The sequence below is a fragment of the Rosa rugosa genome, chromosome 1 (assembly GCF_958449725.1).
Source record: "Rosa rugosa chromosome 1, drRosRugo1.1, whole genome shotgun sequence".
NCBI classification, from domain to species: domain Eukaryota; kingdom Viridiplantae; phylum Streptophyta; class Magnoliopsida; order Rosales; family Rosaceae; genus Rosa; species Rosa rugosa.
This window is the reverse complement of record NC_084820.1, coordinates 9,456,107-9,480,779: the sequence shown is the minus strand read 5'-3', so window position 1 is coordinate 9,480,779 and position 24,673 is coordinate 9,456,107. Positions and strand designations below refer to the sequence as shown.

Below are 24,673 nucleotides of genomic sequence, written 5' to 3'. Positions count from 1 at the left end.
ATCTTGGGTTTTGTTTTGTGGTTTTTGCTTTTTGGCTAGAGTCGTGTTGATAACGTGTTTAAGTATATTGGTATTTGAGAGAGAATTGTAGAGAGAGATGTATTTCATTATAGAGAATAGGAGCCCTATATATAGGGATTATAAAGTGCATAATCTAAGAGTACAAGGATTCCTTATCTAACTTGGAGTAGGAAACCTCTCCTATTACAACTATAGAACTTATCCTAGTTTGACTAGGCACACTAAGTGTCAATATCCTTCAACACTTTCTTCTAATTTAGGCAAACCCCACGTTCTCTGATTCATTAATAACCCCACAATCTCTCTTCTTCTTAGCTTTCCTAGACCATATTTATTGCTGCCATTTTCACCCACCACCAGTCCACCACACTCTTCAGCTATTTCAAACTGTGCTTCCCTGATTCGACCCCTATCTATTTTCTCTCTGACTCTGTGTCTGGCTCTGTCCGTGATTTTCCCAAGTGGGTAGTCTTCGATCTCTGAAAATAAGCATTCTTGCTCAGATTCAAAGGGAGGGCATTTGAATCTGAAGGTAAAGCCTTGTGGGTATCGAATTTGATGTGGGTTTTGTTTGCTAGATCGGAATCTGAATTGGGTTTGTCTCACTTCGTTGTTGGGTCCGCTTCAGATCTGCCATTTAGTTTGTTTGACTGGTTTTGTTAGTTCTCGATGAGTATGACTTGAATCTTTGTTGAATGCTTGTTTCCAGTTGTTAAATGCTTATTCCTGCTTCAAAATGTTTTAATGCTGATCTCGTACCATTATCGATTGTATCAGTAAATGTATTTGGTGCTTTCCTACTTGTTTGGTTTAGGTTGAACAATTTTAATTTAGGTTCAAGCAAGAATAATTTGCTCACTGTGCCTTCGATTTCAGGTTTGAAGCATTCTAGATACCTGAATCGGAGTAGCCATTGCAAGATTTGATCTTCACACTAGTTTTTGATAAGAGAGTTAGGGTTTTTGTTTTTGATAATGATTGGGTGATTGATTTGATGTTTGGTAATTGCTACTGGTTTGGTAATCTTGCTGTGGGAATAATGTGATTTTCTATGTTTTCAATTTCATTCATGGATTAACAAATCTAATTGCTTCTGCTTCTGCTACTACTCCAGCTCCAGCTCCTGCTCCTGTTCATGCTCCTGCTACTGCACCTGCTACTGCTCCTGCTAGTGCTCTTGCACTGTTACTGCTATTGCTAGTGCTCCTGCTCTTGCTATTGCAAATGAAGCTACTACTGAACCAATGACACGTTCAACAATAAAGAAGAAAAAGGAAGTTTGATGAAGAGCTCTGAGATTCTCTCTCTTAGCAACGTGTAAAAGAAAGAATTTTTTTTTCATTTGAGAAGTAACGTAAAGGGATTATTCGTAGAAAAAAGAAATAATAGAAAATTACATATAAGTAACAGACCAAAGATTGAAAAACAGAAAACCCACTTTGTGTAAGTTTTATACAAATAAGGACAAGAAGTCTAGGCCTAAAAAAAATAAAGCAGGACTTAATCCCTGATGTTTCATGTGCAATTACAAATTGGAATAATTTTTCATTAAAATTACAATGATGCCACTGTAGGATAGAATAACCCCAAAACAGAGGTCTGATATGCATAGTATCGTAAGCCGGCGATGAGCTCCCGCATCGTCCCCTCAAGGCGTCAAAGAAGTTCGCCTCGTCCAAGCTATCTTTTTATTTCTCTCTTTCTCTCTAGATCGAGAGGGCGGCTCGGAAATTGGAGACCTTGGTGTTGGATCTGAGCTTCAATTGGATCAGAGGAAGGAAGACCCAGTGGAATTAAGGTTGACAGATCTCACATTCCGGTGATTCTCTGCATCTGATTGGGCTTTTCCCTAGCTCAACAATGTTCAATTTCTCGTCTTCATTATAGGTTCGCATTGATTTTTCCATTTTTATCATCTTCTTTCTCTCTCTAGATCGAGAAGACCGAGCAGCTACCCGACCCGTCGTCCACCAATAACCAAGAGTTCCAGCTGGTTCTCACCATCGTCAGAGATGGCTTGAAGACCGACCCCAAGAGGTGCCACAAGATTGATATGCTTATATTTTCCTATATTTCTATGCCTCTTAATCTTGGTTTTTATGTTTAGTTCTCTTGATTTATGATTCATTTACATCTTTTAGTGTTTTTGTTGGTTTGTTCCATAGAAAGAAGAAAAGAAGATAAAATGAGCTAACTAGGATTGAAAAGACAATGTGCAATCTGAGACTGGGAATCTGTCTGTGCAGAACATCCAACTTCACCAAATTATTGGGAGTTATCCATATCGAATCAGACAATGAGTCTTATATCATTGGAAAGCTACGGATGTCTATTTTCTGTAGAATTTTACGGATCTTGATTTCGATACTTCTAGAGAAAGTTATGATTATTTGAGTGAAGATAGGTCGGACAGGAAACCTGCTCGGGAATTTACAACCATTCGTGGAGAACTCAAGTTTCGTGGCACAAGATCATCAATCCTAATGTTTCAAGGAAGTTAATTCAGATGAGGATTCAATGAGGAACTTATTCCTACTTCTACAAGAGATATTTCAAGGTTTTCCCATTCCAAATGAAGAAAGGAATCCAAATCCAAGTCTTACAAGGAAACATGAAGCCAAAGATGAGCAGAAATCTTCCCTATATAAGAGAGCACGAATTTACATGAAGAGAGAGTCTCGGGAGCACAATGTAGACGCCTAAGGAGCAGAGACGACTCATCCATCTTTCCCTTCTTTTCCCCTTCCATTCTTTTTATGTTTTTCATATGTTTTATTTAGTTATCTTTTGCTAAACCTTTTTCTTGGGTCAGGATAATGCCCTATCATGATTGTTTATGTACTTTGATATTATATTGATGGATTTATAGTTTCTTTATGATGAATTCTTAGTCACCATTTGAATTGATGCTTTATGTTTAAGTTCTTTGATTGATCACCTTAGGGCTTTGCATCTAGTAATTAGAAGATGAATTTGAGGCGTACCTGCAATATAATTCAAATTAGCTTCTTGTGATTAAGAGTTGTGAATTACATTATTGTCGTACCTGAAGTAATGGTTTGCATGATTCTCTTGTTTTCTAGAACGTAATGAGTCCTATGTGTTAAATTTATGCCGTACCTGGATAAACTGCATGTTAGGATATACGACCTCTGCCGTACCTGGAGAGAATCATACACTTAAGGAAAACTATGGTCTAAGTGCCGTACCTGGACTTAGATACGGGAATTGTCATCAAAAGGAACAAAAGAATCTGTTAATTGCATCGAAACATAAATAGGATTGTTAGTGGTTGATTCTGAAACCCTATGTTTTATCATCTTTGCTTTTCAACTTATAAACTTTATTTTGTTTGTTTGTTTGTTTGTTTCACATTATTTCTTTATTCGAAAACCCAAAAATCAATATCTTCTTTTACTTGATTGTTTATGTGATTTTGTGTTTGGATTAATTAGGTTAGGATTTAAATTGATTATCAATCCTCAGTTGGAACGACCTCGTACTTGCACACTATACTAACGACGATTCGTGCGCTTGCGAGTTTTAATTAAAATTATACAACAAAGATGAAGGACAGGTTGGTCGGTGTTTCGAATGAGACCACCATCGGAGTCAAGAGGCTCTACCAGATGCAGGCCAGTGGCACATTGTTGTTCCCTGGTATCAATGTCAATGACTCTGTTACCAAGAGCAAGGTATGCCTCTTAGATATGGCCTTGCATTCATTTTGGGTTTTTAGATCTGAAATGTTCTAGAATTACTTTGTGATTTAGATCTGATGAGTGTTTGTTTTAGGCTGATTAGATCCACAGTTTCATGCTTAGATATTAGCTACGTTTAATTTTGTGTGTATATATATTTTTTTTCATTGCATAGTCTATTAGCTATGTAGCTTTGTTTAATATTTAGTAGGTTTTTAATTCAATTTCAATTCTTTTATACTTGTTCACGCTTAACTGTTTGATAACTATTGTTAGGAGGTTCTCTGTTTTAATTGTAGATCCAGTCTCATGTAAATGTTTGCTTGAAAACCAATAATTGAAGATAGTTTTTGTTTTATCTGTGTACAATTTGGCAACTTGTGTAGGTGCAAAAGGGTGATCTTGCTACTGGTTTGGTAATCTTGCTGTGGGAATAATGCGATTTTCTATGTTTTTAATTTCATTCATGGATTGACAAATCTAATTGCTACTGCTACTACAATAAAGAAGAAGAAAAATCCTGCTACTACTACTGTTCCTGCTCCTGCTACAGCTATTGCAAATGAAGCTGCTACTGAACCAAGGACACGTTCAACAATAAAGAAGCTACTACTACTACTGCAAATGAAGCTACTACTAAACCAAGGACACGTTCAGCTAAAGAAGTTTGATGAAGAGCTTTAAGATTCTCTCTCTTAGCAACGTGTAATATATATATATATATATATATTTCTTTCAAAAGTAACATAAATGGATTATAAGTTAAAAGAAGTAGTTAAGGGTAAAAAAATAAATGGCAAACTACTGTTTAGTCCCTGAAGTATGCATTCATCCTCGTTTCAGTCCCTGCCTTTCTAATTTAATCCCAAAAGTCCCTGAACTCACAATTTTTGTCCAAACTAGTCCATTCCCTCCGATTCTTCCCGTAGCTGAAAGACGTGTCAGTTTCCTCCTCCTTTTTTTTTTCCTTTCTGTTTATCTCTCTTCCATCAAATGTCATGTCTGTGAGAAGCTTGTAGTTCAGTTGCACCACCAAGTTGAGAAGAAGAGAGTTGAGGTTGAACCCAAGGAGGTAACTTTATGATCTGGGTTTTGTTTCCAACGACCTCCTGCACATTCCTCATCCAAGAAACTCCCCGACAACGAACCCATTTTCTCTTCGCCCCCGTTGCTTCCCAAACCGGTCGGTTCATTCACCATAATCACAACCTCGTGCCGAGGTTCTAGAATCGGAACATTCGTCCATCGTGGAGGGACTTGGAGGTGAATTTCAGCTCCATGATCTGGTTCTTCAGCTTCTCCATGTTGCCCATTGTGGTGCTCGGATTTGGGGGATTTTAAGGGAATCAGAATATGAGCTCTCTCTCTCTACTTCTCCCATCTCAAAAGCTCTGCCTTGAGCCACCACATCATCTCCCTCACCTCCTCCACCTAAGGCCTCCTCAACCTCGACCCGCCATTGTCGCCCATCTCGATCAAACCCCACATCATCACCTGGGCCCCGACATCATCACCACCGTTGTTTATCGACCCACCAAACCAGGAAGGGGAGGGTGGCTATAAAAATTCAAGAAATCTAAGAGACGAGATAATCGATTAGTTCTTGAAATGGGCCCTGTTTTTTTATTTATTTATTGTGGAGGACTGGATCGAGACTGTAGAGGACGATCTGGTGATGTGGGTGGAAGTAAATGGACAGCGCAGATGAAGTTCATACGATCGGAAAACGGCGTGATTGGGCGGGGATTGGGTCTGTCACAGGTGGAGACTAGAGAGTTTGAGAGGAAAGTGGGAGAGTCTGAAAGGAGGTGTATAAACGAGAAAAAAAAAAAAAAGGAGGAGGAAACTGACACGTCATCCAGCTACCGGAAGAATCGAAGGGAATGGACTAGTTTGGACAGAAATTGTGAGTTTAGGGACTTTTGGGATTAAATTAGAAAGGCAGGGACTGAAATGAGGACGAAGACATACTTCAGGGACTAAACAGTAGTTTGCCCAAAAATAAAGTAACTCATGACATGTGGCAAGTGGAGAGCAGATTGTTCTTATTTGTAAGATTTAGTCCTTATATGTTGAATTCAATCTTTAAAGGATGCATCTATTAAGTCATCTTTTGTCAATAACTTATATGTAATTTGTTATTCCTTAAAATCATTGTTTTGGACCTTTTTTTTTTTTTTTTTTTTTTAATAAAAAAAATTTCAAGAGTTGATTTTTCTAAGATTGAAAGCAGCATTATGTGTGTTTTTTTTTTTTGGCTGAATAGAGGGTTAAGAAAGGCAATGAACCTCCTTAACGCCTCAAAATTTATTTAAAGAAGTTAAAAGAGATACAAGGAGAGGGGGACTAAGCCAAAACCTCTCTAGTAAATATCCAACACACAAGAAACAAACTAGCGAATGCGAAACTGTGGAAAACTTAAACGGTCACTATTACATGATGAGAGTATGAATGGAGGAGTCAAATCCCACCAAACCAAGGCTGTGTCGCCAACAAGTCTGCAACTTTATTACCTTCCCGAAAAATGTGAGACGAGCGAAAATGCATCATCGAAATACGGTGCAAACAATTCTGCCACTGAACCCTTAATTGCCACGGAACCAACTGGGGAGAGTGTATGAAATCAAGGACAAGAGAAGAATCTACCTCTAGCCATATATGCTTCCATGCCTGAACCAAGCTAATTCAATAGCTTTAATCACTGCCATCACCTCCGCCGCAATGGAACTAGGAATGTCTAAATTTGAAGAAAAAGCACCAAGAAAATTTCCTCTATAATCACGAAAGATAGCTGCATATCCACCAACACCCGAGTCACTTTTCCACGCACCATCTGAGTTTATCTTAACCCACCCAAGAGGAGGAGGATGCCAAATAACCTCAGTTATCGTTGGAACAGGACGAGGATTACATTGTGCAGCAAAAGCTTTCAGCACTCGCAGATCTTGAATTAAGTTGTTCATAGAGCCTTTCGCAAGCCGACTTGCTGCTTGTATATGTCCTGTAATTAGATGGCTAATCATTGATACATGAATTGTCACTCCATCAAACCTCACCTTATTCCTTGCTTGCCAAATGAACCATAAGACTGTGGTAAAACAAACAATCCACAATTCTCTTAATTGAGCACTACGTCCCTGAAGACCAAATTGCAAGACTTCAATTAATGAGTTAGGAAGAGAACCCAATTCAAACCTTAATCCCATGAATCTCCAAATTGAAAAGGCAAATGAGCAATTAAGAAAAATATGGTCCACAGACTCTGAACCATTGCAACAGAGACCACATCTTGAAGCCATAGAGACACCTCTTTTTTGCAAAAGTCATCAGCAAGCACACGACCATGTAAAACCTTCCATGTTAATAAGGACATTCTTGGTGTTATATAATGAGACCACATGATCTTACCCCAGTTCAAAGGAGGCAATGGCTGCCTTAAGAAATGATATGCAATCTTAGCAGTGAGCTCACCTGATGAGGAAGAAGACCAAATGACCTGGTCCTTAGTGGTTGGATCAACAACAACTGGAATTTGACTTATCAACTCACATATAGCCGGAAAATGAAATTGCAAGAGTTCAGGAAAAATCCAAGCACCATTAATAATATAAGGATTAAATACTTGTTACTCCTCATACTTTTCCCTAAAAGACAGTTTGGTCCCTCGCCTTTTAAATTAAACTGAATAGTCCTTATTCTCTCTAATTCTAATATAATAAGTCCAAAATGATTTGAAATGACTATTATGTCTCTCATTTTCTATTTTTATTATTATTTTTATTTTTTTCTCTATTTTTTTAAAATTTTTCTCCCTTTTTTTATACTCTCTCTCTCTCTCTCTCCATCCTCACCAATTGCTTCCCCATCTTCTTCTTCTCCTCCTCTCAAATTCTCTTCGGCTCTGTGATTACAAGCAAAATCGAGTCCGTTCCAGAATTCCAAAGTCTCCATCTTTCTCCTCAAAATATATATTTAACCTCAAAGCTCGCATCTTTAGCCTCTTCCCTTTTTTGCATTTCCTCTGTGATACTCTCTCTCGTTGCAACCAAAAGGCCCAAAAACCAAACAATTCAATCACATCACCTCAGTTCAAAAATCCTAGGATCAAACGATTCAAATTCCCCTTATCCCAAATCGCATCACCTCTGATCCAATTCCCACGAATCTACCAAAATTACCTGAGGCCAAAACCGAATCGTGACCGACACACTATCCCCAAACCTCGAAGCATCCACCGTCTCAGGCATAAGCTCCTTCGCCGCAAACTCTACCGGCAAGACGCCGCCGTACGACCGCGAGCCCTGGTATATTGATTCAGAACGGGAGCGACTCGGCGTGGCGGATCGGGGACCGAGTCCACCTTCGGAGTTGTAAAACGATGTTGCCGAGCTAGAGGAGGAGGACAGAATGAGAGCGCGTTCGTTCAACAACGAGGACCATGAGGAGGTTGACGAGTAAGGACTTGAAGGCTTCCGATATGAGGATAGACGAATTTGATTGTTGGGATTCGTGGAGATGAAAAAGTGGGATTTGGTTTTCTGAATCTGTGTTTCTTGGTTTGGTTCTTTCACTGTATTAGATTTCTGGGTTTGAGATGAACGTTGTGTTGGAAAAGGTTTGTTTAGTTTAATCTAGATGTGGAATGCAGATTCAATTAATTTAGGGAAACGGTGGCCGGAGATGGTGTTCTCCGGTGGTTGTAGAGGGAAGAAGAAGAGAGAGGGAGCGAGAGGTCAGGGGAGAGAGAGAAGGACGCACGGCTGAGAAGAGAGAAAGGGAGAGTTTAGGTTTTTGGTGAGATGGTGGCCGGAATACAGTGGTCTCCGGTGATGGCAGAGGAAGAGAAGAAGAAGAGAGGTCGAGGGAGAGAGAGAGACCGTGAGGCCAGGAGAGAGGGAGGGAGGGAGGGAGGGAGGGAGGGAGAGAGAGAGTATAAAAAAAGGGGAGAAAAATTAAAAAAATAGAAAAAAAAAATAATAAAAATAGAAAATGAGGGGCATAATAGTCATTTCATATTATTTTGGACTTGTTATATGAGAATTAGAGAGAATAAGGACTATTCAGTTTAATTTAAAAGGCGATGGACCAAACTGTTTTTCAGGGAAAAGTATGAGGAGTAACGAGTATTTAATCCATAATATAATCAGAAACCCGTCCATTAAGATTTTCCACAACCACCTGCGGACCAAAAAAGTCCACTAGAGGTCTCCCAATGAAATTATCTCTCCAAAAAGAAACTTGTGAGCCTGAACCAATCAACCATCTTGCATTTTCAACAATGGACGGCCAGAACTTGCGAACGCCTGGCCAAATTGAAGAAGCGGTATTAGAACTTCTCAGGAAACCACCACGTATAAAACGAGCCCGAATGAGATAGCAACCTTCAGAACTAGAAGAAAAAATTTCCCAGCATCTTTTTAAAAGGAGAGAGCGATTTAAGAGAACTAACTGCTTAAGTCCCAAGCCTCCTTCATTAAAAGAAGAGCAACATATCTTCCAGGCTACCAATGGAATCCCACGTTTATCAATTGATCCTGACCATAAAAAATTACGGCACCAAACCTCAATTCGGCGAAGCAAAGAAACTGGCCATTCATATATCTGGAAGCTATACACAAGCATACTATAAATAACAGACTTAATTAACTGCAGCCTCCCTGCCATAGACAATAAAGAGCCCATCCAGCTAGAGAATCGCACCCTGATTCGATCCACTATTTTTTGAAAATGAATAACTCTTGGTTTGCCATGAAAGATAGGAACACCAAGATATGTAAATGGGGATGAACCAAGGGGAACACCTAAAGTGGAAGCAATAGAATGACGTCGGTGATGGATATGCTTACTAACAAAGATTTGGGACTTCCCCTTGTTGATAAGTTGTCCTGAAACCTCACCATACTCTTCAAGAAACATCACCCGCTTAAGATTACGCTTACCTCCATTACAAAAAATAATAACATCATCTGCAAAGAACACATGGGAAGGAGCCTGAATATTGCGAGGAGCAGAAATAAGACGTAATCGTCCCGTATGGACAAGCTCTGAGAGACCACGACTTAGAACCTCTTCAGCAAGACAAAAAAGCAAAGGAGAGAGGGGGTCACCCTGTCGTACACCTCTACCACAAGAAAAGAAACCGACAGGCCTTCCATTAATTAAAAGAGAGAGCTTTGCTGAATGTAGAAGTGCCCTCACCCAAAGCACAAACTTCTGATCAAAACTGAAAGCTTCAAGAACATGAAGAAGGAAACCCCATGAGAGTGTATCAAAAGCCTTGGTAATGTCAGCCTTAAGTGCAACGTTGCCACCATAACACTTTGAGTCTAGCATATTAAAGCACTCTGAGCTAGTCATGATACAATTAGTAATGCTGCGTCCTGGAACAAAAGCATGTTGTTGTGGAGAAATAATACCAGAGGCAATAGAAGCAAGCCTGAGAGCAAGAATCTTTGGAATTATCTTGAACACAAAATTGGTAAGAGCAATAGGACGAAACTGCTTGATAGAGTCTGCATTATCTTCCTTTGGGATCAGAATAATGAGGCCTGAATTAAAGGAATTTGTTAACTCACCATGAGTAAAAAAATACTGCACTGCACAAACCACATCCGCTCCTACTATATCCCAACAAGACAGAAAAAAGTGGCCACTAAAACCATCTGGACCCGGTGCACTATCCAAATCCATAGTTTTAACAGCTGCAAAAATTTCCTCCAGTGAAGGGATAACAGTAAGGGAAGAATTCTCTTCACCAGTGACCAATGAGGGGATCACCCGTCCCACAAGACCAGAGTCATGATAGTCTGCATTATTAGCAAAGAGAGCTGAATAAAAACCAATGATATGATTTTGAATAGAAATGGAGTCATCGTAAACCTGATCACCATCACGAAGAAAAGTAATGGAAGACCGAGACTTTCGAGCTCTACACATAGCATGGAAAAAAGAAGTGTTTCGATCCCCTTCAGACAACCACTTTAAGTCTTTAACCGCGACTTCACTTTCCAAAAGAGCTCTTGCAACCGAATAGACTCATTCAAATTGGCCTGAAGTTCATTCTCTTTAGCAAAATCTGCATCAGAGCCCCCTGAAGCAGCAATGTTCTGCTGAAGATCAGTTAAGGCTGCAAGATCATCACGAACTCTATGATGAATATCTCCAAAGACCTCCCAATTCCAGGCCCTAAGAGCTTTACGCAAAACACGTAATTTATGCTGCAACAATGATAATGGGCACCCTTGGAAATTAACTGAAGACCAACATTGCGCTACAAAACTTCGAAAATCTTTATGTTCCAACCACATTTTACGAAAGCGGAAAAGGCTATGACGAGCTCCATTGGCCTTAGAGAAAGACATGAGAAGTGGATTATGATCAGAACAGAATCTAGGTAACGTAGAACAAGTAAACTGATCCCAAACATCCAACCAAGTAAATTTGCAAGACTCCAATCGAGACGTGATTCAACATTGCCTCGAAGTCCATGCCGACGTACCCAAGTAAATTATGCCCCTCTAGTATCTACATGAACAAGTTCACAAACATCTGACATTGCTTGAAATTCCTCACAAAAACGTTGACAAACAAGAGCACCCCCTTTCTTTTCATGAGATCCTAGCAGCGCATTAAAGTCACCAAAAACCAGCCAAGGGCCTGAAACAAATCTGCCCTTAATCTCAGCCATATCCACCCATAACTGACGACATGCAGAAGCGGTGGTGCGAGCATAAACAGCCATAACAATACAATTCACTGAGTCAAACATGAGCTGAAGAGAAACTTGTTGCTATGTTACATAAATGACACGAACCAATGGAATAAGAGAGAGTTTACAGAACACCCAAATATTAGGCAAGGAAGTCCCATGATCATTGGTACACACTCCCACCAATCCTAAAGACCGCCAAAAGGAAGATGGAATACTATCCAAAGAAACAAACGGTTCTGCTATACATAATAAGTCTGGGTTGTTAGACCGAACAAATTCTTTCAAAGCATTCTGTGTTGGGACATTACCTATGCCCCGCAAGTTCCAATACAAAATTCTCATTGAGAAAGTTCCTTGGTACGTCGGAGGTAAGCCTCTCGGCTTTCCGTCTCAGCAGCTTTTCTCATTGATCTCCTTTGGTTCTTTGGCAACACAGCCGTAAAATCATCTTCCTCCCCAGTTTGAACAGTCTCGTCATACCAGTTTGACATAGCAACACCATGCTCCAGCACATCGTCGTCTGCACTAACTGCCTCACTATCGTCATCCAACTCATAATTCACAAGCTGTTGAAATCTATTGGGGTGGACTATCTCCTGCACCACTGGGGACTTCGCCACATGCCTATGTGTTCCAGGAGATGGCTCAGGAACAACCTCCTGTATAGGATTCCCACTCATATCATTGCTCTGTTCAATCACCTGCTCAACCATTACGTCAACCGCACCGTTATCTTTAGGGCTGGGCACCTAAAACCGAAGTCCCGGTCCCGTTCCGAAACCGTCCCGAAATTTGCCGGTACGGGCCGGGATCAAAATCTGAAATTTACTATTTGGGCCCGTCCCGTGGAAACGGGCCCGGTACCAGTACTAGCCTAGTCGAAACCGATTGATCCCGTCCCGTCCCATTTGAATTAATTAAATTAAATCTTTAATTTTTTATATTAGTTGGTTGGTTTTGATTGGGTAATTTAATGTGGGAACACAAAGGAATGACCACACCTGATCAAAACCTTTTGACCTAAACGACCTAAGTCCCTAAGCCGCTAAACGAAGTCTGATCCCCAATTCACTTCTCTTCTCTTCTCTTCTCAGTCTTCTGATCTAAATCTCTGATCTTGGTGGAGACGACGATGTCGGAGCGCTTCCAGCCCAGATCGCGTATGGCCTGGCCCATGATCTCCTCGGCGCGGCCGCTGGCGTAGACCTCCGCGTTGTCGAAGAAGTTGACGCCGTGGTCGCGGCAGCACTGGAGCAGCGACTTTGCCTCCTTCACGTCCAGCGACTTCAACTTCGCCATATGACAGCTGGCTCACCTTCAGCCCCGATCCGCTGCCTTAATTGTAAGCCTTTGATTTTTCAAGACTAAAAAGAAAGTTAAATCGTTCGATGATAGCTGCTGATTCATAATCAATTGGCAGCCAACCAAACATTTGCTGGGAAGCTTGTTATTCTGGATATGTTATAATCTCTTAGGTTGAATTTGCTAGAATTGGTCTATTTAGTTGCTAAAATGGAATTATGGCTGGCTTGTTCTTTAATCAATCCTCTATAGCAATCTGTTCAAGTTTTGAAGGTTCGCGGCCAGCAATATTTACTCTCTTTTGATTGTTGTGGAACATTAACATGATAATCTAATTCACTATAAGGAAAATCTTAAATCAAATTATTGTAGTTTTTAATGAATTTTAGTTGGTCTTATATGCCCTCTGTTTGTTGATTTTGTTATGCAGATTTGAGCAGTATGTTGATTATGCTTTTGATGTTCCCATGTACTTTGCTCCAGGTCAGTTATTCACTTATTTGATTCAAATCGTTCGATGGCTAGAGCGAAGAAGGTAGCTGCTCGGCCTCATCCAACCGCTTCGGGACTTTGAATTCATAATCTGCAATTTGCAGTTTTGCACATATTGTATTATTGTCCATCTTCACTAGTTCATTTCTTCTTTTCAAGAATTCTTCAATTCATTTTAGTATTTTACATTGTTTGATTTGGTTTAAGGCAAAATTGATTGTGTAGATTTATAAGTTGCAGTGCTAAGAGGACAGCTGCATCCTATAATGATTGAAATCTGGAAATTTTGGATAGCTGTTAAAGTACTTGAGTGTGGAAAAAAAAAAAAAAGGGATTCGGGTATCCCGAATTGGGCCCGGGCCCGACCCGATCCCGGTCGGTTTCGGTACCTTCGGTACCAACTTTAAAAAAACGTAATCCCGTCCCGGCCCGTCCCGAAAAATATTTCCGGTACCGGGCTCGGGATCACTCAATAACCGGCCCGTCCCGGCCCGTGCCCAGCCCTAGTTATCTTGATGAACTCCAGGAGAAATGGACTTGCGTACAAAGGAGGTTCCTTCACGCGGATCATCTGTAGCAGTGGGTGTAGAATCTGTTGAGAATATATGTCATCCCACATGGGAAAAATAGGACATTGCCTATGAGTTTATAAGGATTTGGACCACTCCATCCATTGCCAATTGGTTTTGGATGCGAACTCCAGATTACTTTATCATGGTATCAGAGCTAGGTTACCCACATGTGCATGCCTAACGGCCACACGGGCTCCACGTCACCCAAAGTTGTCCACATGTATGGCTTGAAAATTCGCCACACGTGCGGGGGCGTGTTGAGAATATATGTCATCCCACATGGGAAAAATAGGACATTGCCTATGAGTTTATAAAGATTTGGGCCATTCCATCCATTGCCAATTTGTTTTGGATGCGAACTCCAGATTACTTTATCAAAATCAACAATCACTTTCTTCCCAGCTGTATCAATTTGCTTAGCAACATAAACCTGTATGACCTTACGACGACGACGCTTAGGTTTTCGTGAACATCCCCGACCCTCCTCATTCTCTTATACGAGCTGCACTATCAGGCTTCTGAACAAGCTTGCAGGCAGTAACTCTGTGGCCCACGTTACCACAGTGAGTACAGAAATCCGGGAGACGTTCATATTCAAGCTCCACCACCGCAACCTCCCCGTTGCTTCTACGAATAGCCAGTTCACAAGGAGGACTAGAAGTTAAGTCCACATCCACCAAAACCCTAGCAAAGAGTCCAAACTTTCTCTCCAAAGTGTTCTGATCGATCTTCACAGGAACTCCAATCCCATTAGCAATCTCAAATAAGGTTACCGGCTCCCAAAATTGTAACCCTAAATCCCACAATCTCACCCACACCTGTGCATTGGTATTTCTTTGATTGGCAGGAGAGAAATTGGGAGTCCATCGCATGAAACGCAAAACTCCAGGTTTCAATGAAACAGCACCTTGAGCCCAAACCATTGACACAGCTGCATCAGAAGCGAAACTGAAGGTGAAATAACCTTTCCCCATGGGATAGCTCGCCAGTGCCCAATCTCTCACTTGGCTTAGCTTCTTGTGAAGATCTGCAGGAGAGTAGGGTTTTTCACCAGAAGCCAGATGAAGTCGAGCCAGTAACATATGCTTACATCTGTCTAATCCCGCTTGGTAGCCTTCCTCAGAAATCGTTACTGTAGTCTTACCATCATGGATCACAGGCGATGGTAAGTTGGTAACTTAGCAAGCGAAACCACCGGTTGCGCCACCGCCGAGGCCTACGAACGAGGCTGCGCAATCTTCTCAACATTCAGAAAAGACCAAGAGCAGATCGGGGTCTTCTCTGCCATGGCAATAGATAGCAGATCGTTAGGGGCAATTAACAGCGTTTGCTTAACCTCATCACTTACATATTGTAATCATTAAATCATTAATCATCTCGCTTACTTGAGCACGGTCATACCATTATTAATCTCACTAGCCATGGGATGAACCTATCTGTGCTATACTGCCGAAGGATTAAAGACTTTATGGAGCTGATTTTGACAACTACCAATTGTTACTGCTGGTTTTTCTTCAACACCAACATGCATCAATTAATTAATTTAAGAGAGTCGACATAGGAAGTTTAAGGAACGTACTCTGATCCAATTTTTCAATCGAAATACACAACCATCACAATTCAACTAAAGATTTATACTTTTCCTGTTTAAAATCAAAATAATTAGGATATCCCAGTATTCAATTTAGATAGTGGCAGTCTCTTAATGATGCTAATTTGAAAGCGACGGTGAGTTGTGACACATAATTACTACTACTGCTACTACTATTACAATTGAATTGAATTTATACTCCCTAATTGCAATTCATGTGAAAAGATTTAGTATATAACTTATTAGTAGTGTATAAGAGGCACTACATAGATGCAGCCACATAAAGGATGAGTATTATTGAGTACTACTTCAATTGATGAAAAGAATGATCAGAAGTCTTTTGAAGAGTAAGGGTGCATGTAACTATGGAATTGGTTTATCAAGATTTTAAGCCTTCATATGATATAAGAACACAGATCAAATAAAAAAGATCTCCATTATATATATTCAATTGCATTACAAGAATTTCCAGAATTGTGGAATATCTATACAAAATGGTTCATGAACATGGTACTATCCTGTAAAATGTGGATGCCATGACTGAATGGTGATCACTGTCATGGAGATTACTAATTATGGTGTTACGAGATTGAGTAGAGACACTCTATGTTGTAATAGGCATCTGAACAGTCTTTCCAAACCAGCCTCAAGCCCAGTTATGCTACAATTTAGTGTTTCCAATCTCAACTGCACCATCTTCACGTCAGTCTTGGCATCACTCTTGTGTAGTGAGCAGAGAGCAACATCAACAGTTCCAACTTCATTGTAAACCTTCTGGTCTTTATCCGAGGCCGTCGCAAATGTCACAGCCTTCAGTTTTGATACCAATGACCATCTAGTAGTCACTGGCATGGATAGAAACACAAATAGGGACTGAAACATAGAAATTGTGACAGCACTTAATTCTCTTAACAATTTGATCACAATTAGTACATTGTAGTCTACATCCAACATATGCAAAAAACACCCAAATTTGCTCTCCATCTTCTTCAGTTCTCTGAGGCTATTTGCGACGTTCTTCTTTGCCTTTTTTCTAAAGCAAAGGTAAGCGTGAACACTGCTATCAATGCTCGAATTCCTCCTACGTAAAGCGGATTGAAGGTCTTGAACCTGTTGCTTCATCGTCAAAAGCAAGTCTCTTGCATTGCCACATGAGTCTAGCAACCAAACTGACCCGTCAAGTGTTTCTTCCACTAGTGATTTACATTGCTGGTGGCTAAGAGCTTGTTGGGTCAGTTGAGATTGAACCAGTTCCTCAATGGAATTGAACAGCTCTGCTAGACCTGACAAACTGATTAAAAGAGACTCACTCCCTAGAGGACTTGAAGATTTATAGGTCCTTAGCTTGTTTAACTCTGACTCAATCTTTTGGGAAATGGGGTTTAGCCTAGAGGGCAAGCTAATAGACCTCACTGGTTGAGCCATTATGGTTTGAAAAGGTCTTGAAAAACACACAGTTGAAATCAAACCCTGAAGGACAACAATCCTTTTAATCTGTATATATAACACTAGCCGATGGCATTTTCCCTGCGAATCTGCATGTGGTGGCAATCTGGGTCCTTCTTCTTTTTTAAGATCGTGTATCAAATTTGGTGAACAACCCACAAATTCTATATCTTTCTTTGGTCTATTGTGAGAACAATGTGTACAGGCCGTAATAATCGTGTTGCTTTCTTGCCTCCCCAATCATTAAAAGTACCACATTCTGAATCAGAATTCAATCATATCCTTTTCTCGAATTGTTTATGAACATCATAGGCTGGCATTGCATTGTTGTCCATTTGACGAAGAAGTGGGTGAAAATGAAACGAAAACGACAAATCGAGACAAGATTTAGCAGAAATCTACACCTATATAATCAAAGAAATCTAGGCTTGCAATGGAAGTAATTAACTAGGTTCATCTAATCTAACCACAATGATTCCACCGGAAAATTGCACTCAAAATCGTACACAAATCTATCTCAGAAAAGCACTGATTTCCGTATCATTTTGTGTACCGTATACCACTAACTCATTGTTTAATTGGAGACAATGAGACATTTTTAATGACCATTTTATTCTGAAACCAAGGATTAGTAGTTAAACATTTTAGGTAGGGAGAGGGCGGCAAGGTGTTGGAAGTTAGCGTCACAAAGGAGCCTAACCATCAGGAATGGCCACATTTAGTATCACATGCACTTTGTTTAACCATGTTGGCAAAACGCAGACCTTGCAAGTAGCAAAGCTTAGACAAAGAGCAATGCTACTGCACCAGTATAAGGCTAGGATATAAATATCTGAAAAACAACCAAAAAATTTATTTTTGAACTCTAGCTAGATTATAAAATATCGATTTTTACCGAAATTTCCCTCTGTTCAACTCCATACTATCAAAACTTGTTTCTCCAAGAGACTACCAGAGTGCTAGTTGATGCATTATTTATGGCACCCTTTGCTGCCTTTGCCAATTTGTGTTCACTGATTGAACACATCGATTCAAGTATTTAACGGTGAAAACGTATATACAGACAAATATCTACTTTTATGATAGAGCAGCGGATTATATATCTCATCCAGTGGTTGAGTCTGAAAATGTATATATAGACAAGTATCTACTTTTGCGATCGAGCAAAGGATATTATATCTAACATAGTTCTTGAGTCTGTAACAGACAAATATCAATCGGGGCTTATTCTAATCCTTGTATCTGAATTCAAAAAGGCAATATCACAACTATGGTCTATGGATAATAGATAGACGACCTTCAGAAACGCCTTCTGTACAATCCCATCACGAAAAGGCAATTTGACAACAACAATCTGTGTTATATGGTTACCAACAGACAAGTACAGCTCTGCATTAGTAGCTCATCAACAATCAATAGAAGATAGTGTCTGATGCCAATAGCGATAAGCGAGAGAAGTTCTGCTGACACCAGGGTGTTTTGTTGGAGGGCAACTTGCTGAGGGCAGAACTTTTGCTCCGGATGGTTAAACCAAAGAAGTGGAAATTAAGCTTAAAAAGGTGGCTGATGTCAGTCGGTTAATCTGGCTCCACTAGGTGCTCCACTATTTCCAGCATCACGAATTACATTGCAAGACATGGATCACAGTTCCAGTGACTCATGTCCGGGACCTTCCATTTGGGACTATTTGGAGTTTGGAGTTCCTTGGAGAGAGTTGGTCACTTGGTTGGCTAGAAGCAGATAGATTTGATAGAGTGCTAATCTGACATGCAACCTTCTTTGCTTCACCAAGGATGAGTCTTGACAACTCTAGCACAACAACCTAAAACATCCCCATAACAAAACTGGGGACCCAAAATTACAAGAAACATTTCATTTGAGTCAGGACCTTGTAGATTGACAGAATGCTTGTAGCACAACATAGAAGAACATTCAAGATTCCATATAAGAATAAGAACAATTAGGCTGGAGGTAAATAAGGATCTAATTTTCAACTTCTAACCTATTATATCAGGGCAAGAGGGTTCAAAATCTGATTACAAATAGCACAAAATTTTGATAACCAAGTTTCTTTTGGCCAAGGATTTCCAGTTCAATAAACTTACGGTACCAGTTGAAAATGATCTAAAAGTAGGTAACCAGAAAGCATACAAATCGCTTCACAGTAACTTTAGCAAACATCAGAAAAGAAAACATTTGTACATTTTCCAGTTAAAACAAAAACGTAAATCCCTTTCACTGCCTTTAAAACTCTGTCATATCTTTTTGCAAGTGAATAACTATGCAAACATATAATTAGATATGCTATCTGTTTAACGTTGATCATCACATTTTTCACTTGGCCTCAGATTATGAATTTTAGATGTACTGCAAACCGGTAACTTTACACAACAGGATAGTCCCAGCTTTATTATATTCATAAATCATAAATCAAGGGCCACTTCCTTCAATACGGGAATTGATAAACAACAGTATGGCATCTCGATTTAGCAAAGATAAAATCAATCATGGAAAATTTAACGAGTACTAGAATATGTGGAAACAATGCTTTAATAGCAAATAGAGAACATACCCGTGATATATCAAGGTCGTGCTTTCTTAAGCTGCTTAACTGTACTTTCCAAAGTCAAGTAAGCAGAAACATTTGTTAAGCTCTTACTCTCAACTGCATAATCAAACACTCCATAAGCGTCTGCAACCCTGCCTGCCCTACAAAGTGTCCTCACAAGTGTACTATACGAAGCCGTGTCAAGCTTCATCCCATCTTTTTTCATCAGTCCATACAATTCCAGCCCTTTCTCTAACAACCTTCCCTTACACAACCCATGAAGCAAGGTATTATAGGTGCACTCATTCGGGCTGCACCCCTGCGCTTGCATCTCCTCCAACAATGCCACTGCACCCAATGCATCCCCCTTCCGACACAATCCATTCATCAATGAAGTATAAGTCACCTCGTTGGGGAAATGCCCCATGTCCACCATGATCCGCAAATACTTCTTCGCCTCCATAACCCTGCCACACTTCGACAACCCAAAAATCAGAGTATTATATGTAACAAGATCAGGCTCCACTCCATTCTCCTGCATGTCCTTCAACACCTGAACCACCTCATTACCCTTACTCAGCATACAATAGCCTTTCATAATCGTATTGTAAACATAGCAATCCGGCTTAAACCCCTCCTTATCTAACTCCTTCACTAATCGGCTAGCCTCACGTAAATTCTTGCTATTAGCTACATTGTCAATCATAATCGTATAAGTAACCAAATCCGGCTTCAAATCGAAAGACTTTCGCATATCATCAATAAACTCTTTAACAGTACTCAAAACTCGCGACTTGCAGAGACACTTGACAAGAAAATTGTAAGTATAAGTATCCGGTACCGCGTTTTTCAACGACATTTGCTTCATCACTTGCACTGCCTCGTCCACGTGTCCGGCCAAGCAGAGTGACCGGACGGCAATGTCGGTGGTGACCTTATCTGGGTGGAAGCCATTGTTGAGCATAAAGTTGAGGACTTGGTGAACAGATTGGAGGGTCTGATCGGGTACGGTGCAGGACTGGGCGAGCAAGATGTGGTAGGTGGACCGGTCCGGCGAGAATGCGGGTTGGGTTTTGATCATGTGGTTGAAGAGAGCGATGGAGTCGTTGACGGTGGAGATTGCGGCGTAGGATTGGAGGAGGGCGTTGTGGACGCGGAGATCGAGAGGGGTTTTTGTTGCGGTGGCGATGGAGTTGAAGACCCTTTTGGCGTCTGAGAGGTTTGGGGAGGTGAATGGGTTCTTGGTCTGGGTTTGGAGTTGGAGTTGGAGTTGGGTTTTGCCGGAATTTTGAGGTGGGGTTTTTCTGGTGAGGTGGGTCTGAGAGTTATGGGGTTTATGAGATGGGGATTGGTTTGGGGATAAAGAAGGTGGCTTTCTGATGAGGGAGGTTGATACTAGTGAACGTACTGAGGGAGACATCTTTCCCATTTCTGGTTGTTCTGGTTTTGGTGGAAGCTCTGTGAGTCTGGAGTTGTTAGGGTTTTTGGAGGGTTTGAGATTGGGAATTGGGGGTTTTGGAGACGGGTCGTGGGCGACCTAGTCGGGTTCGGAGGCTTGAAAGCAAAGCCCGTTTTCCAAGGCCCAAGAATGAAAAGCTTGCAGTTGAAAGAAAAGGACATTCATAATTTCATATGAAATATGTTGATATGGGTCACTCTCCACCGAATGTGCAAGCTTAGAAAAATAGGGTTCTGCCTAATGTCTTAAGTGCTTTTATGTTCGATATGTTGATATCTAGTTCTTTTGTGTTTATGTCTTAGTCTTTTCTTATAAAAAAAAAATATTAAAAACCCTTTTTTTTAACCTTGTTGATCACATGAAACAAAACTTATGTTGATGCTAACAAAGTAACAAGGTGATTGTGCAAAAAAATACTTCCAATTTTCATGCACTTTTTTTTTCTGTGAAAGTTCTATAAAAAAAATAAAAAAAAAATTCAATAACTCAATGAGTGGAGAATCGACCAATTTGGTTTGTTTAGTCATTTTATTTCGATTAACTAAGAACTTACTAACTGTTGCACAAGTGATGAAAAGGAAAAACTTTAGTTACCAAATTTGAGTTTAAGCAAATTTTGAGTTCATAGTGTATTTTATTAAGCAAACCACTCAATTTTTTATTACATGAAATTGTATTGCGTCTTTATTATAAATTACCAAACTAAATATTTGGTAGAAATACTACGATCTTTATGACCACCCCAGTTTAGGCAAAAGGCCTTTGGTTATAGCAATCCAAGTTGTCTCCAGGGCTCACTCCCAATATGCCCGTGTACCTCGTATAGAACCCGATCCTATCCGCAACTTTATCATCTTGACCATGACCACATTCAAGTCCACCATTGATGATGTTAGTAATCACACCATATCCAGGGACCCGACCCGCGGATTTATCTGCATCAGATGGGTTCCAACGGCCGGTAATGACGTCGTGGCTTGATGGTTTGTTTGATTGTGGAGTCATCCAAAACCATATTGCTGTCTTGAATGATACAACCGGGTCTGTGGCCACTAAGTCCGGATTGTTTATTAGATCCGCTCCGATTGCTTTACCCGCTTGATCATAGTTGTAATTGCTACAAAAATCAACAAGTCAAAAGTCATGAGTCTCATTTATCAAAGTCTTCGTCAACATCTGCAACATTCGGACCAGCCACCACCAGAAGAATTATAGCTAGCAATGAATTTATCAAATTTTCAGTTGAATGCTTTAATCTATCTTTTTGTCCCTTTCAAGTAAATCAATACACGTTAATGTGCGTTAACAGATTTATAACAATATTATTCGCATTCTCATAATGTTATGTTACAGTTAACGTACACTTATAATGACTCTCTAAATGAAAATAATCGCCAACTGATTTTTACTTCGATTAATCTGAATATAATTAATGAAAAGAGACATACTGGGTGAGTTGAATGGGTCCTCGACCATAGTATTTCTTGCCAGGAGCACATGGATATTCTGGGGATGTACAATGCACATCCTGGTTGTTTTCATTGACAAAGCAATAACCCCATGCATAAGGACCATCTGGTGCACTTGCCCATCCACCTATATAATCAACCATATAATTAATGACACGCACTCGGTTAATTTAATTAAGAACAATTCTTAGGTTCACCCCTGGGTGAATGAGCATATTCACCCCCGTTGTCGATTAAAATATTTTTATTTAATAAATTTATAATCCAACGGTCTATATCTTAAATTATCCTTTAAAGATCATCTCTGTAGAAAATCAATCGAATCGGAAATCGTTTAATTATCTAATTGAATCAAACAAATGGATGGTTCTAACAACACTTACTACTACTATGATGAACCGTCCATGTATTTCATAGAAATGAATAACAAAAAGGTCTTCAATTTGATTGATTTTTTACAGAGCTAATCTTTATATTACGTTATACAACATGAATGGTTGGATTAGAAAATTATAAAGTTATTATGCGTTAGTCGCAAGAGAGGGTGAATTTGCTCATTCACCCTAGGGGGTGAACCTAAGAATTGTTCTTTAATTAAGCAAAAATATGAAATACGGCCAATATTGATTTGGCAAGTTAGTACTACTGACCAGTGGTCTCATGAGAGGTTTGAGCTAAGAAAGCAGCGAGCTCCTTCTTGCGCGTTGCATCATCTCCAGTGGTGCCAAACCCAGGGAATGATCGAGCAGCAGCAATGAAAGCATCATACTTGTAGAAACCGTTGCCCTTGCACCGTGCATCGTTGCGATACTTGAGCATTTGATCAAAGAGAGAGGAGCTAACGAGGCCGGCAACATCGCCGCCGCCGCCACTTGGGGTCGGAGAAGGGGTTGAGCCACCGCCTGAACTACATTGGCTTTGGCAATTTTTAGTACAGTAATCGGCTGTGCTGCCACACCAGCCAAACTCGCTACAACATAGCCCATTCGGGCAGGTGGCGCCACCGGCTTGGCTACCGCATTGTTCTGCGGAGATACCTAGCAACAAAGTGAGGGAGATGATGATAAAGGAATGTAGCTTCATTTTCATGGAGGCTTTTGATGGTATGGAGTATGTGTGAGATTTAATGGTGTATATATAGTCGATCTGGAACGCGGTTTTCATTGACCATTTTCTTTTCTTCAAAATGGTGGTTGGCTTGGCTAAGTTTCTTCTTGAAGATCAGGTACTGCCGTACCGCCTCCGCATTAATGTGCTTTTCTGGGTCGTTGTTGTGGAAAATTGAAGATGGTTTCATTATAGTGACGAGGTATTTGGAATATTGGACAAAATAAAGACTCAAAATTTGGGTACGAATTGACTTGTTCATATCTTCCCATATGTTCCCCTAGACACACGTCAATTAATTGTAACTCATGAGATTTTGCTCGACGAAAGATCTTATAGTATTGACGACGTCCTCCAACACCTAGTCTATAACTAGATCGACGACGATGACAGGCGCTGACGATTCGAGGAAAACTACAACCGCTTCTAGCTCAATTTTAATGCAATTGAAGTTTCCGATTTCAATTTTTGATAATTGATTTTGTGAGGCAGAGGAGTGGCGGAGGAAAAGGATGATTTGGTGCCCAGAGCTTTTCTATGGGTGGCCAAATCAATTTCTTTCTTTTCGTTTGTTTTGGTTTTTTTTTTTTTTTGAGTAAAATTGGGGCAGAAGGCCCAGAAGGAAAGAAAAATGAAAAAAAAAAGTTCTACTAGGGGCAATAGAGGTCTGCTAAAGGTCTATTGGGGGGCAATAGACGTTTTTAAATTGATATAATCTCTTCGTTTTTTTCTTTAATCAAAGTTTTATTTGTCTAATTTTAGGAAAATTAGTTCATATTCCAGCTACCGAAAGTTCTATTGGGGGGCAATAGACGTCTATTAGGGGGTAATACATGGCTGATAGACCCCCAATAGACCTCTATTGCCGGTCTATTGCCCCTCTATTGGGAGGCAATAGATGTCTATTGGGGCAATAAACCTTTTCGGTGAGATTTTCTAAAAAGTCCGGTGGGCGGAGGTCGGTGATCGAAATCCGGCGACTGGTGACGGGATTCTGGTGATCGGTGACCGGATTTCGGAGGCCAGTGACAAGGCTCCGGCGAAGTCTCCTATGATTTCTCTCTCTCTCTCTCTCTCTCTAAATAACAAAAGGGTGAGGGTAAAATGGTATTAAAAAAATAAAAAAAAAAATCTTAATGGGGTATTAGGGAAGATCTTCTTAGAGTGTTTTGGGTAAGAGGGAATTAAAAAAACTTAATGGGGTAAGTGGGAAAAAAATATCTAGAAATAGGGTAAATGGACAAAAACCCTAAA

At 40.2% G+C, this 24,673-nt stretch overlaps 4 protein-coding genes and 1 long non-coding RNA gene across 5 annotated transcripts; 1 reads left to right on the top strand and 4 right to left on the bottom strand.

Annotated features, from left to right (window-relative positions):
• Window positions 1-12,465: 12,465 nt before the first annotated feature.
• LOC133715684 (uncharacterized) lies at window positions 12,466-13,466 on the top strand. Its single transcript, XR_009849173.1, has 2 exons — window positions 12,466-12,775; window positions 13,166-13,466. It is a non-coding gene; the product is annotated as an uncharacterized LOC133715684 (long non-coding RNA).
• Window positions 13,467-14,284: 818 nt separating this feature from the next.
• On the bottom strand, window positions 14,285-14,881 carry LOC133738833 (uncharacterized). The gene has a single exon (XM_062166528.1). The coding sequence runs from the start codon at window positions 14,879-14,881 to the stop codon at window positions 14,285-14,287; it is 597 nt and encodes a 198-aa protein (XP_062022512.1).
• Window positions 14,882-15,963: 1,082 nt separating this feature from the next.
• LOC133738767 (uncharacterized) lies at window positions 15,964-16,815 on the bottom strand. The gene has a single exon (XM_062166419.1). The coding sequence runs from the start codon at window positions 16,813-16,815 to the stop codon at window positions 15,964-15,966; it is 852 nt and encodes a 283-aa protein (XP_062022403.1).
• Window positions 16,816-17,926: 1,111 nt separating this feature from the next.
• On the bottom strand, window positions 17,927-20,921 carry LOC133715668 (pentatricopeptide repeat-containing protein At2g17670). The gene is made up of 2 exons (XM_062142274.1): window positions 19,409-20,921; window positions 17,927-18,680 (listed from the first exon to the last, which is right to left on the bottom strand). Exon 1 carries the CDS (start codon window positions 20,811-20,813, stop codon window positions 19,419-19,421), a length of 1,395 nt encoding a protein of 464 aa, XP_061998258.1. The 5' UTR covers window positions 20,814-20,921; the 3' UTR covers window positions 17,927-18,680; window positions 19,409-19,418.
• Window positions 20,922-21,337: 416 nt separating this feature from the next.
• On the bottom strand, window positions 21,338-23,546 carry LOC133715678 (endochitinase-like). Its single transcript, XM_062142286.1, has 3 exons — window positions 22,963-23,546; window positions 22,292-22,439; window positions 21,338-21,960 (listed from the first exon to the last, which is right to left on the bottom strand). Exons 1-3 carry the CDS (start codon window positions 23,474-23,476, stop codon window positions 21,591-21,593), a joined length of 1,032 nt encoding a protein of 343 aa, XP_061998270.1. The 5' UTR covers window positions 23,477-23,546; the 3' UTR covers window positions 21,338-21,590.
• Between the last annotated feature and the right edge of the window lie 1,127 nt (window positions 23,547-24,673).